The 15,693-nt window shown below is 62.9% G+C and overlaps 1 protein-coding gene across 6 annotated transcripts in view; it reads left to right on the top strand.

Moving 5' to 3' along the window:
• The first annotated feature begins 1,008 nt into the window (after positions 1 to 1,008).
• Positions 1,009 to 15,693, top strand: part of INPP5A (inositol polyphosphate-5-phosphatase A) — a 181,076-nt gene continuing 166,391 nt past the window's right edge. For 3 of the 6 annotated variants that reach the window (XM_059899965.1, XM_059899968.1, XM_059899963.1), the window contains exon 1: positions 1,009 to 1,370. In XM_059899965.1, the coding sequence (XP_059755948.1) occupies positions 1,296 to 1,370 (75 nt within the window). In that variant the 5' untranslated portion in view covers positions 1,009 to 1,295. The remainder of the gene's footprint in view (positions 1,371 to 15,693) is intronic. The other 3 variants (XM_059899964.1, XM_059899966.1, XM_059899967.1) reach the window with 2 other exon arrangements.

The following is a 15,693-nucleotide window of genomic DNA, read 5'->3' as shown; positions in this document are numbered from 1 at the left end:
AATAGATTCAAGTTGTCAGGCTGAGCGGTCGCTGTAGGCAGGAGGGGATGCCTTCCCTACAGGGCCCGCAGCCCAGGGCCTGCGCCGCAGGCCCTGACAGGCGGTGGTGTCGCCTGCCCTAAGCGAGCAGCGCGCACATCTCTCGTCTCCCAGTGGACACTGTCCAAACTGGCGCCGTGGAAAGGCGGCCGCGCGGCTGAGATGCACCTTCAGAGCCTTGAGAACCGTCCTGGACACGCGGTCACAGCCATCTGCATCGACCGGGTGGACAGAACCTAGTGCCACCGTTACTGTTGGAGGCTACTTGTCATCTTTCACTGCACTGTCCGCGCGTCTCCCGTTACCAGTGGCCGTTTCATTTCCGCGGACGGCCTGGCGCGGAGGGTGGGCTGGGGAGACCCCACCGACCCCACCGACCCCAGCGCGCCTGCTGCCTTCAGCCGTCCGGTCCGGCGGCCCAGCCTCGCCGCTCTCCTCTCTGTGGGTCCGGCGCAGTCCGCACAGAGCCACGCGCTCCCACCGCAACTCCTGCCTGGGAGCAAGGGGGTCGCGCCCGGTCGAGCCCGGAGCAGCGCGCGGCCCCTTTAAGAAGCGCCGTCGAAGCAGGGCCGTGACGTCATAGGGGTGTGGGAGGAGTCAGTGCGCAGCCGCGGCGTGGGGTGAGGCGGGGCGGCCGCTGACTGACAGGAGCGTGGCTGCGAGCGGCCGAGGCCGGCGCAGGAGCGCCCCGCGCAGGCCCCGCCCCTCAGGCCCTGCCTCGATTCCACACCCCGCCCCTCCCACACCCTCTCCGCCCTCCCCGCAGTCCCCGCCCCCTCAGTCTCACCCCGCCCACATGCCCCTCCCCTCCCAAGTCCCCGCCCCCCCTCGCCCCTCACATCCCTGTTCCGCCCCGCCTCAGGCTCCGCCCTGCCCCTCGTATCCCCGTCCCACCTCCCGCAGGCCCCGCCTCCGAAGCCTGCCCCGCCCCCTCGCGGTCCCGCCCCACCCCCGCCGTCGCCCCGCCCCCGGCCCGGGCGGGCCTCTTCTCAGAGATCGGCGGCGGCGGCGCTGCGGGAGCTCCGGCGGCCGCGAACCTAATGGCTGCGAGCGGGCCGCGGTGAGCGCGGGCGGAGAGCGACGGGCGTGGGGCTGCGGAGAGCGAGAGCGAGCGCGGCCGGACCCTGGCCAGGCCCCGCCCGACCGGCCGAGCCCGCGATGCGCCCCGGGGTCGCCCCCCGGCGCAGCTGACGCCGCGGCCCGCGGAGACCCCGGCCGGTCGGCCCCGGAGAGCGGCCACCCCGGCCCAGGCCGCGATGGCGGGGAAGGCAGCCGCCCCGGGCACCGCGGTGCTGCTGGTCACGGCCAACGTGGGCTCGCTCTTCGACGACGTAAGTGCGGCGCCGGACGCGGGACCCTGGACCCCGGACCCTGAGCCCCGGGACCCCGGACCCCGGTCCTGAAGCCCGAAATCCCGGGACCCAGACACTGACCCCACAGCCCCGGGACCCCGGACTCAGGCCTGAAGCCTGGGACCCTGAGACTCTGGGACCCTGGGACCCTGAGACCCAGACACTGAGTCCTGAGCCCTGGGACCCTGGAACCGAGACACTGAGACTTGAGCCCTGGACCCAGGACCCCAGCCCTGAACCCTGGCCCTGGGCCCTGGAATCCTGGTCTCCTGGTCTCCAAGTCCCAGCCTTCACCCTCCATAGGTTGAACCCAGAGCCCAGTCCCCGAACCCAGGTCCCTAAACAGCAGTCCTAATCCCTGTCCAAGGTCCCCAAATCCCGGCCCCTGAACCCTAGTCCGAGGGCCCCATACCCTGAACCTGGTCCCAACCCTGGTACTGAATTTTGTCCCCAGAAGCTCAGCCCTGAATCCTGGTTCCCAAACCGCAGCCCGTGTCTCCCGAGCCCCAACCCCTGACTTCTGGCCTCTGACTCCCGACCCGCCGTGGCCCTTGCCCCTGCCCGTCTGCCTGCTTTGTCTGCAGAGCTGTCTGGGGCTGCTTGGAGGTGTAGGCACCCTCATTTTACCTTGTAACTTAGTATCTCTCTAGTTCTCAAACAAGGGGTTTCTGTTGAAAGCCCTGGAGGACTTTATGTTTCTTGTCTGTTAAAGAGAAAGATGCAAGAAGCTTTTCAAGACCAGAGAAAAGGATGCTGACTGCCCAAGTCCTTTACCTTCTGGGACCTCCCACCCAGGCACCCGAGGCCTTTGGGAGAAGAGTCTGCCAAGGCCCGGCGCTCCCCCGGCTCCCCAGGCAGGCCGAGGCTGACCTAGTTCGGCGTTGCAGCCACGGTGCCACCCCGCTGTGGGTACTTATACTGCCAACCCAAATAAAGCAGAATGCGGCTCCAAGTGGCGTGCTTGTTTAAGGAAAAAGGGTGATGGCCCAGATGGAGCCTGAGGCGGCCTCGCGCTACCCGCCCCCTCCTCCCCCAGCCCCTCCCGAGGTGAGCAGTGGGTGCGGCCACTGACCGCGCAGACCACTGATGCAAACATGACTTGCATCCCTGCCTCTTGTGAGCCTCCCTTTGCTGGCAGCGAGCATGGGTGGGATGTTTCTGTAGGCTAAGTTCATGTACAGGCGAGGTGTGATTTTATTAATCAAAGGTAGGCGCTATTTCTGTGTTTTTCTTATTTTAGCTTCCAAGCGCCATGTATTATACTCCCCTGCTGGAGATGAACTGCTGGCCCTCTGACTTGGGCACGGACAGGACAACTTTATCTAGTTTCGTGATTGATCATTTTCTACAAAAGTGCCCGGTATGGGTGTGTGTCTGTATATTTAGCATTCTATTCTCGGCTTTGCAGTAACATCCACGCTAACATGGTTTGACTCAGATGATTCAGATCCGTTAGCTGTGGCTTCAAAGCCTCAGAAATGTCAGGAAAATTAAGCACGGTGGGGGCATTTCAGTCTCAAAGGGAGAAGAATTTTGCTGTGCAAACATTCTTTCCAGTAATCTTTGATTCCAAGTTATAGCATTTTTGTTGTGTTCTGACTGTATACACACACTTCTCTCTGTGGACGTTAAAGTGGATCACTTAATTTACTTTTGTTTAGCAACAGGTTCTCTCCGAGTTTTCATTTTTCTTAAAGGCTGTATGGAGTTTTGCATCTTGTTTGTATCGGGAAGGAACCTTTGTTTTGGTAAGCAGTGCGTGGGTTAATTCTGCAAGGTGGCTTTTGACTTAAGGGCCAGTAGAGACATATCTGTCCTCACCCACAGCTTTCTTCATGTGTGCAGCTCGGTCTGGGGCCGTTCTTCCTCAGTGGCCTGGAAAAGCAGGGGTGGGTGTTAACCAGTCCCCTGTAGCATGGCCGGTGAAAGCAGCCGATTCTTGAGTGAAGGACATTTTAACTCCTTGGTTTATAGTAGGTTTCAGAAGAGCTGCTTGGTGACTCTGTCTTTGTGTGACGTGTGCCCCTGTTGACCAGCTATTCAGACGGTGGCCCGGCCTGCGCAGGGATTTGTTCTTGCCCAGTTTCATCGTCTGGAAACCAAGCTCCACTGTGTGGCCAGGCCTCACAGTGTGTGGCATTGGCCTCTTCCTGGAGGGTGCGGGCCGAGGAGAGGGGGTCTGAGTTAGAAACAGACAGGCTCTGCTGGGAAGGGCGGGCACTGTTGCCTTTTGTGCTCAAGTGACAGGTGATACGTGTCTGCTTCCGTAGTTTCGTGGTCTCCCCTCGCTACCTCTTCGCCTTCAGAGGCGATCCCGTTAAAGCTCTGGATGTGGACTTTCACCATGGTTTGGCCCTGACGTCCTGAGACCCACAGGGCGTCTTGTCTGGCAGGCAGCTCTTTCCTCGTCTGCCCGCCCGGCTTGGTTGGGTCTGGGATAGCGCGGCCACTTTAGTCCCCACACAGGGCCCTCGGGTTGCTCCTCGTCCTGTGATGTTACACACGAGGGGGTGGTCACTGCCCAGAGTACACTGGTTCTCAAACTTTTACCCCTTACCCCCTTAGAAATTATGGAGAGCCCCACAGAGTCACTGGTCTCGTCGGTCGTAACCACCAGTGTATGCCAGGTCAGTGGGTAGACCCTGAGGCAAGTGGAAACTGAGACAGTTTCAGGAGCTCTCAGAAGGGTGATGTCATCGCATGTCACAGCCCTGGAAAGCTCCGCTGTTCATGCCTGAGACAGCGGGATGGAAAGCGAGCCGCGGTGCTGCACTGCTGAGGGCATAGCCGGGACCTGCCGAAGCCCTGACCTCCAGGGCCCCTGTCTGAGCTGGGGCCCGTCCTGAGCCTGCGGGGAGGGGCCTGGCCTGGCTGGGCTGCCTGGGCCTGTTCCAGGGGCCCCCAGAGAGCCCGGAGCTCTTCCCGGCGGTCCCCAGTCGGACTGTGCTGTCACCCCCCCATCCTGTTGCTGGCAAGGGGTGGCTAGGGTTGCATACCTAATTGCTTTGCTTGAGATGGCTGGCTTTCTGACAAGGGAGGTTTCTAGCTTTCGGTTCTTTACGTGGTTTTGTTGTTGTTGTTGTTTTGCTAGAAGTGAACTGAGAAGGTGGATTCTTGCAGGCTGTCGTTTCAGAACTCAGTCCCACCCTTACATGGTAAGACTGTTTCTTGGGAAAGAGACGTAGCCAAGCGGTAGGATTCTGAGAGCGCAGCTCGCTCTTGGGTGTCTGCCTGGAGGGCCGTTGTCCCGCTGCGTGTTCAGAGCTAAATGTCAGTTTGGAGCTGGTTCCCTTTTTGCCGGGCCAGCTCCCGAGCAGACCCTCTTTCCGCCTGGACCTGGGGATGGCAGCTCGCTGCGCACGCGGCTCTGTGTCGGGGGTCCACGAGCCCCTCCCCTGGGCCGGGCCCCTCGGGCACTTGTCCCTCTCTCTCCAGCACTATCAGTTTTGCCCTTTAGCCCCTACTGTCATCCCACCCCGAAAGCTCCCTGGCCCTGTGTCCCCCTGCAGCTCCTGTGGGGTGTCCTCTGTCTCCCCCGCCCCAGCCCCGTGTGTAGGGCCTCCCCGCTCCAGCCCAGGGTGCCGGGGGGGCCCTCTGGGGCCTCACGCGGGGCCAGCCTCGGGTCCGGGCCTTCTCACTTGCTCTGATGGTGTGGATCCCTCCACTTCTTTGAGGAATTTCGTTTGGTGACGGCTTCACTGAGGCGTCACTCACACGCACGGACTTCACCGTGTAAAGTGTAGACTCAGTGGTTTTCAGTGTGTTCACAGAGCTGTGCGACTATCACCGCAGTCAGTTGTAGAGCTTGTTTTGTACCTGAAAAAGAAACTCCGTATGCCTTAGCCGCGCCCCGCCCCCCCAGTTCCCTCCGTCTCCCCTGAAACCCCCTCCCCGGAGAATCACCAGTCTGCTTCCTGTCTCTGTGCCTCTGCCTCTTCTGGATGTTTCGTGTAAGCGGCATCACGCGCGCGGCCTTTTGCATCTGGTACCGTGCTTTCAGAGCTCACACGTCACTCCTGTTGGTGGCCGAGCACCGCTCCTCTGTACGGCTGTGCCCTGCTGTTTATCCAGCGCCAGGTGAGGGGTATTTGGGCAGCCCGCGCCTCTGGGCTGCCGTGGACATTGGCTTACAAGTCTTCGTGTGGACGTGTTTTGCTTCTCCTGGGCACGTTCCTGGGGTGGGGACTGCTGGGTCTGCGGTGACTCGTGTTTAACCTCTTGAGGAACTGCCCACTGTTTCCCCGTGTCGGCCCCGTTCTGTGTTCCCACCGGCGGCGCACGAGGGTTCCGATTTCTCCACGTGCTCCGGTGCCAGGTGTTACCTGTCTTCTCTCGAAGACTTGCATTGGGCCCCCCACCTCCCGGCCTCCTGGGGAGTTAGTTTCTCTAGATGCAGGTCTTTCACTAGCATCCCTGTGCGGATGCCCAGGAGGAGGGAGGAGACCCCGACCCAGTGGGGACCGCCTCCCTCCTCCTGCCTTTGCCTGGGACGGTCCAGCGCTTTCGGCCAGTGCCGTGACGCAGGGGCCGGTTCTCGTCAAAGACGTTGGGTTTTCTGAATTTCGGAGGCGGCGGTTCCTCTACTGTCCATGCAGCCCCTGAAGTCCCCAAGGGCTCCGCTGTGCTGGGGCAGGGGTGGGGCTGAGCGGGCCAGGCCTCTTCGCAGGCCCCCCTCCGGGCTCCCCCGGCCCCTGTCCCATGGGGATGGCCGCGGGGAGGTGTCTCCACATTCTTCTGGCATCACTGCCTCTGACCTGAGACCTCAGTGTCCTTTCTCTGTGAGAATTTGGTCTGTTTGCCCGAGCTGGGGACTCTCCGTAGATGGGGGCCTGCCCGTCCCGTGCCCAGGGTGGTGGGGTCAGAGGAGTCGGTGGGCTCATACTGGTGGCATTTCAGCACTGCTTCCTCCGTGCTGGGAAGCCGTGCCTGCACCCCGCACGCCTCCACGCAGCCCGACGAGCTCCTGTCAGGCCTGCCTTGGATGCGGCTGGAATTTAAACTGACCTGCAGTCATCCGTTTAGGGCCATGCCTGCCTCCTGGTCCCTCCTGCCCTCGTCCCCGATCTCTGCCGGCCCTGGATCGGCCGCGGGAGCGCACTTTCATCTGCAGTGCTTCCTGCATTTACTGGCTCTGGAGATGCTGAGGGAGGCTTTACGTTACTGGTGGGGGAGGCACTTCTTAGGTGTGAAGTCTTAAATGCTTTGCTTGTCTTGAGTCCAGCGGAGTGAGCACTGCCGGGGGACCTGCTGGACAGCCCTGGAGGATGCTGATACAGGGCGCGTTCACGTCCACTGCCTCTCAGCCCACGCCACTCCGCGAGCTCACGCTCCGGGCCCACGTCGTGAACTCCGTCAGCACGGGGACTGCGTGCCCTAATGGGAGCAAGCGGGCAGGGGAGGAGGGGCCGGCGCTGCTGCCCTGGGGTCGTCTCTGGTGGGTGTCTCTTTCTGGGGAGAGAGGCCCCTGCTGGGGGTGGTGCCATGTGCGTCGGGTATGATTCGGAAGTTACAGGACTCGGACCAGGCCTGCCTGCCCGCAGCTTGCCCTTGTTTATAGAGCCCCCCGTTTGACCCGAAGGGAGGGACGCGGAAGCCAGGGGGGCTGCCTGGGGGAGGGGGCAGGGCTTGCTAAGAGACTAGGGTGGGGTGACATCTTAAATGTTGACCTCCTCAGTGTTTGCCCCGGCGGGCGGGCGGGAGCATCTCGTGTTGGGAGGTGAGCTTGGTCCAGGAATGGGGTCCAGTAGGTGGGGGTCAGCACAGGGCCAGGAGGCTAGTCAGAAAGGCAACGAAGGGTCTGAGCGGCGTATCGGTCACCTGTCTGTTGTCGCTTCTCGGGACGCGGCCCTGCTCTCCCTGTGTTTCTACGGGGCGGGGAGGGGGACCCTTCTGATGTGAGTGAGCTGAAGGAGGATGATCGTGGGCCCGGGGAGGAGAGGAGTGGAGAGAATGTGGCGAGTGCCGCAGGTGGACACGGAGGTGACTTTCGGCTTCTCCCTTTTGTTGCTGCTTCGGGTAATCGGGGCTCACGGGACTCTCCTGTCTGAGCCTGAGAAGTGTCCAGACGTGAGCTCCTCTGCAGGCCGGGGCTGGGCGGGTCCACTCCCAGCGTGGCTCTGAGCTCGTCGGAGAGCTCGTCCTGACGAAGGTACCGCCGAGAATGCCATCGGGTCTCGTCTCTGGGGACGAGCGAGGGTGAAGCAGCAGCTCGTCTGGGATGTCTGGAGTGTGGGACCAGCACAAAGCCACCACCCAGCCGTGTGACTCCAGAGTTGGAGGGGGCAGGGTAGCCTGTGGGACCCCCGTCCCTCGTGCGTCTGGGGAAGGCCGGGCACACGTGGGCCTCTGTTTGGGAGCACCCAGGCCCTTGTTTAGTCATGGTCCCTGCGTCTGCTTGGCCTCTGGTGATTAGACCTGTTTTCTAAAACTTAAATTTTGAGTTTACGAGGTTTCTTTTGGGAGATGGATGTGGCCCTGGGACAGGGCATCCCCTTGGATCCGCTGCGCTGCGGGGGGCGGGGGCAGTGTGGAGGGCTCACGGCGCCATCGTAGGAGGCGGTGAGCAGGGTGAGCGGGGCTGGAGCAGCGAGGTCCGTGGAGGCGTGGCGTGCGCTGTGCACACCTGACCTGAGATGCCCCAGGAGGCGGCTCGGCTGCACGGCTGTCGGAGTCTGAGGATTGGAGCAGGTCAGGGAGCGACCGGCCTCGCCCCGTGGCCGCTCTCTGTGCTCGCACACAGCAGGGGGTTTCCTGGGCTGACGTTGTGCCTTGACCATCAGGGAAGCACACTGGTGCCGACCAGGCTCAAGGAGTTTTGGTTTTCCCTTGAGTAAGAATAAGTCAACTCCATTTCTGGAAGCATGGCTGTGGGGTCGTGATGGGTCATCGTGACCTTAGGCCCTTTTTTCCTGGTCCTTTGCTGAGCGGAACGCCCCGAGCTCTGGCCCCGTCCGAAGCACGCGGGACGCCTCCTGGGTCTCCGGGCGCTGCAGAGCCCACGCTGGGTCTTCATCCGTCTCCGTGTGCATCCTGGCCTGGTCACTTCATGTCGTGCTGGCCTTCCCGGCTCATCCGGCCTGCGAGCCTTGGAGCTGGAGTCTGGGGCTGCATCCTGAAGGTCGGGCGCCCCCGTGTCCCCCTTGACAGAGTGTGGCCACGGCCCGGCTTTCAAGACAGCCCTCAGACAGCCCTCCGTTTCTGCCCCGCCTCTCGGGGCCTCTGAATAATGAGCAGTTATTCTAGGAACTGAAAGGGCTTTGAAAGCAGAAGGCCCGGCTTGGGCCTGGGTCTCGGTGGAGGGCAGCTCCCCCTTTAGCGCCCGTGCAAGGCGGCGCCCTCCAGGGCCTGCGGGGACGAGCGGGGACGCGGGGCAGCTCCACCTCGGTGCACGTGTGACGGGGCGTGTGATTCAGCCTCTTATGGCCATTTGCGCGTCAGGGAGTGCGGAACGACAGCGGCACAGTGGCCGCAGCGGGGCAAGGAGGGAGTGGTTGCCCTGGCAGTCGTGAGGCACCTGTGCTGGCGGGGCCCCCGTCCGCTCCTTCCCCGCAAGGCCTCCGTGGGTGGCGGTCTGGTCCTCACCTGCGTCCAGGGCTGAGCTGTGCTCGGGCTGCTTAGCCGGTCTGGCCCGGCTGCTCCCCGCCTGGGATCCTGACGTGTGGCTCCTGCCCTCGCCTCCCACGAGCACCTGCAGCTACACCGGTCCCCCCTGCCCGGACGGAACACGCGTCTCCGTGCTTTGGCCCAAGCCCCTCTTCCCCCAGGAGCCCCCCAGCCCCCGGGAAGGCAGGATCGCACCTCCCTCCCGGCACGGGTCACGGTGCCCAGCTCTGCCGCCTTGTCTGCTCCACACCCCTTCCCCACCTCCAGTAATTACAAGCTTTGGGCTTTTGTCATGTTTTATTACATTCGGTTGTGCTGGCCTCTGACCAGCAGTGCAGGGGCGGGATTTGGGGCTCTGCCCTGATGAGCACAGGGGCAGAGCGGACATGGCCGTAGGGAACCAGAGTTGCTGCCAGCCTGCTGGGTTGCTGGATCCCCTGTCAGAGCTGGGTGGGGGCTGAGTTGGGAAAGGCGCGTGCCCCACTGGCCTGGCACCTCGCGGGCACCGGGGGGCCAGTGTTAGAGCCACTCTCGGTGGTCGGTGGACAGGCCTGTGGATGCCTGGGCTCCGGCTGGGTGTTCCTTCTCGCTGGGACAGTCTGGTGGAGGCACGATTTGCATCTCACACGGTTCACCCAGCGTAAGTGTACGGTTCGATGGTCTTCAGAAAATATTTGCCATCGCTCAGCTGTCACCACGGTCCAGCTTGAAACACTGCCCTCCCGGCCTTTCGCAGAGCTCAGCCCCAGCCCCTGGGCTGCTCTCCCCTCCACCTGCCCTCACCACGGATCCCACAGCACAGACAGTCCGTGGCCCTCGTGGGGCTTCTCCTGCTGAGCGCTGTTGGGCGGATGCACCAGCAGCGGACGCGGGGTTGTGCCCGGCTGGGCGGCTGCGCGCGGCAGGGTGCAGCCTCTGGGTGCCAGGGCTGGTCGTGTGGCGGGTGAATGTTTACTCTTTCTGGGCACCGCTCACCTGCTGTCAGAGCGGCGGCTCCACTTCACGCCTCTGGCTGCGTGGGCTCCAGCTAAGTGTGCTCCGGCCCCTCCACGCCGGGCCACACGTGCTGCCGTCCCTTTGATGGTGGGTGCGGGCAGAATCTCCTTGTGGTCGTCATTGGCATTTTCTGGCCTCTGCTTCTGAACAGTAGGCCTCCCACTCAGATGGACAGTTTGCCATATTTGTGACGGTTTTTGGCAAACCGTTGACTGGGTTGACAGGGGTGGCTCCTTGGGGCTGTCGCCCTTCTCACTTCCTGGTGGGGGGCGGACAGAGGGTGCCAGAATCCCCACCAAGAGGCCTGCTTTGCCCAGGCAGAAGGGGGCTGTGGTCATGGCGCACCTCTGAGCACAGTTATGCGGGGGAGGCGGGGCGAGGATGCAGGCGCGGGGCCGCCGTCTCGGGCTCCGCCTTGGCCCGGTGTGGATGGCGGGACGGCACATCTCCCTGCAGGGCTGGCGTGCTGGCCGAGTCCTACGCCCTCCCTGGAGGGTGCTGATTAGTCTGTTCGAGGGGGCAGTGGTGGCGAGGGCTCCCTGGAAGGGACTCGGGTGTTCTTCTCCCCGCCCACCGCCCCCGGACACGGGGGACACCACCCCAGGTTAGGGGCAGAGCGTGCCTCTCCCAGGGAAATTCTTTTCTCCCAGCCCCTGAGGTGTGATGGCCCATCTGCGGGGCTGTCCTCCACCCCCTCCCCTTTGCCTTTCTCACCCGGCTGAGTGGCTGTTAAGCCCAGTACAGGTCTCGGAACGTCTCCGATAGGCCTGCTGGTGCATCGCCTGCCACCTGCCAGGCTGCCATCCCTCGGGGCCCTCACCTGGGCGGCGGGGACGCTCTCAGGTGGAGCGTCTCCGTGAAGCTGCCCAAGATCGCCTGCCTGTGGGACAGAAGCCCAGCCCTGCAGGTGCGTCACCTCCTGGCAGGCACGTGGCCGTCCTGGTCTGGGCTCGAGGTCCAGTGAGGACAGCGCCACCGCAGGACGGTGGGAGTGGGTGTCAGGTGCCAATGTTTGCAGCCACTTCACGGTAGAAGAGCAAGGGGCGCCACTTTGGCCTGTTCCTCCTTCAGGGAGAACCTTGTGTGACCGCAGAGGTGACAGGTCTTCAGGCTCTGAGAGGCCTGTCCCCAGCCTGGCCTGGCCTCCTGCCGTCTGTGTCACACCTGGCGGTCGTTTCTTTGCAGCTGGACTTCATGGAGGCCTTTGGGGGTGCAGCTCCCCGTGCTGGGGCCTGGCTGTCCTTGGGGGGCAGGGGGGCGTGTGCTCAGGGCCCACCTGCAAGGGGCTGCACTGGGGTCCATTTGGACCAGCGGCTTAGTTAGCTGCACTGCCCGTTAGTCCTGGGGTCCTGAGGACGAGTTGGGGGCAGCTGCCCCGACCCCAGCACGGGCCCAAGCTCCGAGCACCGTAGCGTGCCTACGTGCACTTTGGGGCGGCTGTCGGTGGTAGGGTGTTGAGTAGAGAGCTGGGCGGGGGGAGCTCTGGCCACGCGGGCGAGCCTGTGTGTGTGAAACAGACCTGGGTCGAGTGGTCCGTGCTTTGAAAACCGTCACGAGGCTCCCTCTGCGGCGTCCCCGGAGCCGCTGCACTGAGAGGCCGCTGCGGAGGCTTGGGAGCGGACAGCCCCTCCTCTCCTAGTTTGCCTGACGATGCCCTGGGTGCTTTCAAGTCCTGTACCTATTCTGGCTCCCAGGGCTTCATTGGGTGCCCGAGGGGGCACCTACTGTGTCCAGTTCAGGGCAGAGCACGCTCTGTGTTCGATATATTGTAATTTGGGGTGATGTGGGCTTTACTTTCAGTTGGATTCGTTCTGTTAAGAATGACATCTGTCCAAGTAACAAACAAATTTGTGGGGACATGTGTTTTGCTTTTATTTTCTCCTTCATCACTGTGACGGTTTTTCAGATCTGTTGCAACTTCCTGTTTTTGCTGTAGCACGACCGCTCCCCTCGCCGCTGCGTCCAGGCGGGGCGCGCTGTGTGCAGTCCAGGCGGGAGGCGGCAGGCTGGGCCGTGAGGGGCGAGGGTCGTGGTTAGTAGTGGTGCTGACAGAACGTGGGTGAGCGGCCAGAGCTGACCAGCAGGGGAACCAGAGCAGGGCCCGGAGGCCCCTCTGGGGGCTGTCTCACCAGGGCAGGCGGCGTCTCACCTCGGCTGCTGAACCCCTGCCCCCCAGGACTCCAGCCTTACATACGGGGCCCGGGGGACGCTTGGTGCTTCTGGGGGGCGTTCGGGCTCCCAGGTTCCATGGGGTTCTGCTGCGTCCCCAGGTTCAGCCTCAGCCGAGATTGCAGGCGCACAGTGACACGGGGACCAGGAGGGCTTGTCTTTAAGGGCTCCTAGTAGCGCGGCCCCAGGGGCCCCGGGCTCCCGCGTCTCTCCAGAGCCGGGCCCTCTTCCAGGGGCTGGAGCCTCCGGAGGCGGCACCCGGGGCCTCCCCTCCCCACGCCGCGCTCCCGCCAGCCTGGCCGCCAGGCCCGTCTGGGGCGTCCTCTGAACTGGCGCGCGTGGCGGCCGAGCGCTGGGAGCGGCCTCCCCGAGGCCCCTCGCGTGGCGTGCTGTTCCCTGGCCCTGCACCTCCCGCGCCTTCCCCATCCATCCTTGACTGAGGCAGGAGGGGGGGGTCGGCGGGAAGCGGCCCTGAGTCCGCAGCTCAGGGAGAGGCCCAGGCTGGAGAGCAGCTGAGGTCACGGGCAGGTGGAGGCCCGGAGAGCTGAGGAGGGTGAGCAGGGCCCCGGGAGGGCCGTTTGGGGAGTTCGAGGAGGAGTATTTCGGGAAGGGCGTGCTGGGGGTCTCAGGCGCGGGGCCCGGGCGGCCCCAGGAGCCGACAGGTCCGACTGCGTGTAGCCTGAGGCGCCTGCCCGTCACCAGGGCTTTGCCCTCCGGGGCAGGGCGCCTCTGTCCTGGCCGTCCAGGGACGGGCACAGCCCACCTTCAGGGCACAGGGGACCTTGCACCGGGCCGCCTGGCTCACGGCTTGTGCGCGGGGCCCAGGCTGCCCCAGCTGCCGAGCGTCAGCAGGAGGTGAACAGGGATCTGGGTGGTGACTCGGGGTGGCTTAGGACGCACGGGGGGCCCCCTGGGGCGAGAAGCAGGGGCCGGGCCTGAAGGCTTTGGGAGAAGTAAGGAAGGGGGGCCCGTTGGGGCCACTGTGGGGCAGGAGCAGTGGCAGGAAACGGGGAGCTGGGTGTGCTGGGGAAGCCACGTGGCCGGCGTGGGTGGTGAGCGGCGTGGCGTGGCCGGCGTGGGTGGTGAGCGGCGGAAGCCTAGCGCTGCAGGCTGAGAGGCCGTGTGCCTCTGATTGTGCAGGAGCCCCTGCTTCTGTAGTGCACGGGGGACGCAGCTGGTGACGCAGCTTCTGCAGCCGGCGGGAGGAGGCCCTGAGGTGGGGTGCTGCCCTGGCCGCCCGTCTCCCGCACAGGCCTTGGGTGCGGACAGTCGGCTCCCTCCTCCAGGGAGCTGCCGGGGACCTGTCTGTATTTTTTAACGACTGATAAGTGAGTCAGTCCGGAAAGGGAAGAAGGGGGGACTCAGGGCCGGGCCCAGCCGGGAGGGTGAGGAGCTCTGAGCCACTCAGGGAGATGCAGCCAGAGATTATTGGCGCCCCCAGAGGTGCACCCCGAGGTGTACGGGAGGGGCCGTTGAGGATGGGGTCCGTCGGGAATGTCGCTTGAGGAACCCGGGATGGCAGAGCGGAAGCACCGACGTGTGTGCTTTCCATTGCTATTTTTCCAGTACAATAAAACTCCACTCAGAAATGTAAAAATTGATGCTAGTTCCTAGGAGAAAACTGACGTCTGTGAGCCTTGAGAACCTCGGTAATTTTAGTTTCCTCTAATGAGAAAGAGTGCGTGGTGTGACCCACAGAGGCTCTGAACTGTCTCCTCTGTACTTTGCACAGTGTTGCCGTCAGCGCTACCAGCCCGGACAGACCGCAGGAGGATTTCAGCGTTTTGTGGCAATGGCTGCATTCCGAACCTGTGCCGTGTGAAAACAGAGTTCTAACTTTGTTCTGTCAGAGAATGGACACCCCCTTACTGCTGGGCGGAGCCGCCTGGGGGTCTGCGGGAGCCTCTGGTGCCCAGCGGGCGGCGGAACTGGGCACCCGTGCTGGGCCTGCTCCCTCGGGAAGGAGGGGGCACCCGGGCCCAGACACCTGTTGCGGCGTCCGTGTGCCCTGGGGCGCAGAGCTTGGGGCGGAGGCACCCCCAGGCCAGCCCTTCCTTGTTGCAGGCGGGCCGCCGAGTCCCCGTGCTGAGGTCACAAAGCGTGTGGGTCCCGGGGCAGTCCCGCCGCTCCCACCCTGCGCCGCATCCCCTCTGGATGTCGCGCGACTTCCTTGGCGTTGTAGCTGCCCTGGGATCCGCTCTCCCGCACGCAGCGCACTGCCTTCGCGGGGGGACCCCGAGGGCCAGTGAGCACCCGTTTCCTGCGGTCACAGTGCCGAGCCCGGGCCTCCCCGCTCGCCTGCGCAGAGCCCCTGGCGTCTGGAGGGCCCGGCCCACGGGCTGGTGTGAGCCGCCGTCCAGCGCGCCTGGGCAGTGTCACGTGCCTGTGTGTCGTGTCCAGCCCACGCACATGTGTGTGCGCGTCACACACATGCACGTGCACCCACGCCTCCAGTGATGTGGGGGCGCCTGGTAATCACATGGCACCAGCTGTTGGTTCTGTCAGATGGGTATGACATGGCATCTGTTATCATTTACTTTGTTACCCTGGTTGCTTGTAGTATCATTTTTGAGCCTTTTTCCTTGGATTTTCCAGGATCTCTGTTTTGGAATTATGTAGCTCCTATGGATCTTGTATCTAAATTATTGATAGAGTTATTTGGACAGGGAGGTGATCATAGGGTTTGTAGAAGAGCTACTATTCTTTTTGTTACTGACACTGTCATTTGGGGTCATTTATCTCCTCAGGGCTGCGATTACACAGAAGTCCAGGGAGGTCTATTTGTATAGGACTCTTGACTGCAATTTCTTTCCTGTATCTCATGTTGTGTTCACCAAATTTTGCAACTTTCTTGTGTTTTTTCCTCCCTGTGCCGTGATACTGTTTGGAAGTCCCTGACCAGAGATTTGGTCAGTCTACCCGCCTGAAAGCACTCGGAGTTTCCGAGTGCTCCTCCTCACTTGGTCCAAGGGCATCTTTCTGTTTCCTGCCGCGGGTGACTTCCTCGGACCTGAGACCTGGGCAGCCTCGGGCAGTGCGCTTGGGACCTGCTGATGAAGTAGGAGTCTCTGTATCTGGCCGGGGGCAGATGAGTGCGCTTGGAGCAGGTAAACTTAGGGATGAGTGTCGGCCCTGGGAGCAACCCCTCCACAAGAGAGGCCCTTTCCTGCTGTCCCCCAGCACCAGCCGTGAGTGGCCCCAGTGCTGTGCCTGGAGGATTCCAGGCTCCTGGAGGCTCCTTAGCTTGAATGAGAGACTGCAGAAATCTGAAGACAGCGTCCATTTGTCACTTTGGGGCTTAGTTTGCTCCTTTTGTGTAGGGCTGAGTAGATTGTCTCTTCTGGCTCTTTCGTGAGTTGGTGTGACTGTGGGGTGGCGAGGGACGCCACCGGGGGCCTGCAGGCCCGCTGTTTGTCAGCCTTGGGTTGTGATGGTCCTGAGGTCAGACCGCATCCAAGTTAAAAGGTGAGCGAGAGCGAGTCTGGCCTGCAGTGGGCGAGGGCCACCTGGAGCTCTGTGTCAGTTTTCTGTCGGA

The sequence above is a fragment of the Balaenoptera ricei genome, chromosome 16 (genome assembly GCF_028023285.1).
Source record: "Balaenoptera ricei isolate mBalRic1 chromosome 16, mBalRic1.hap2, whole genome shotgun sequence".
Taxonomy (NCBI): domain Eukaryota; kingdom Metazoa; phylum Chordata; class Mammalia; order Artiodactyla; family Balaenopteridae; genus Balaenoptera; species Balaenoptera ricei.
This window is presented reverse-complemented; position numbering and strand designations above follow the sequence as displayed.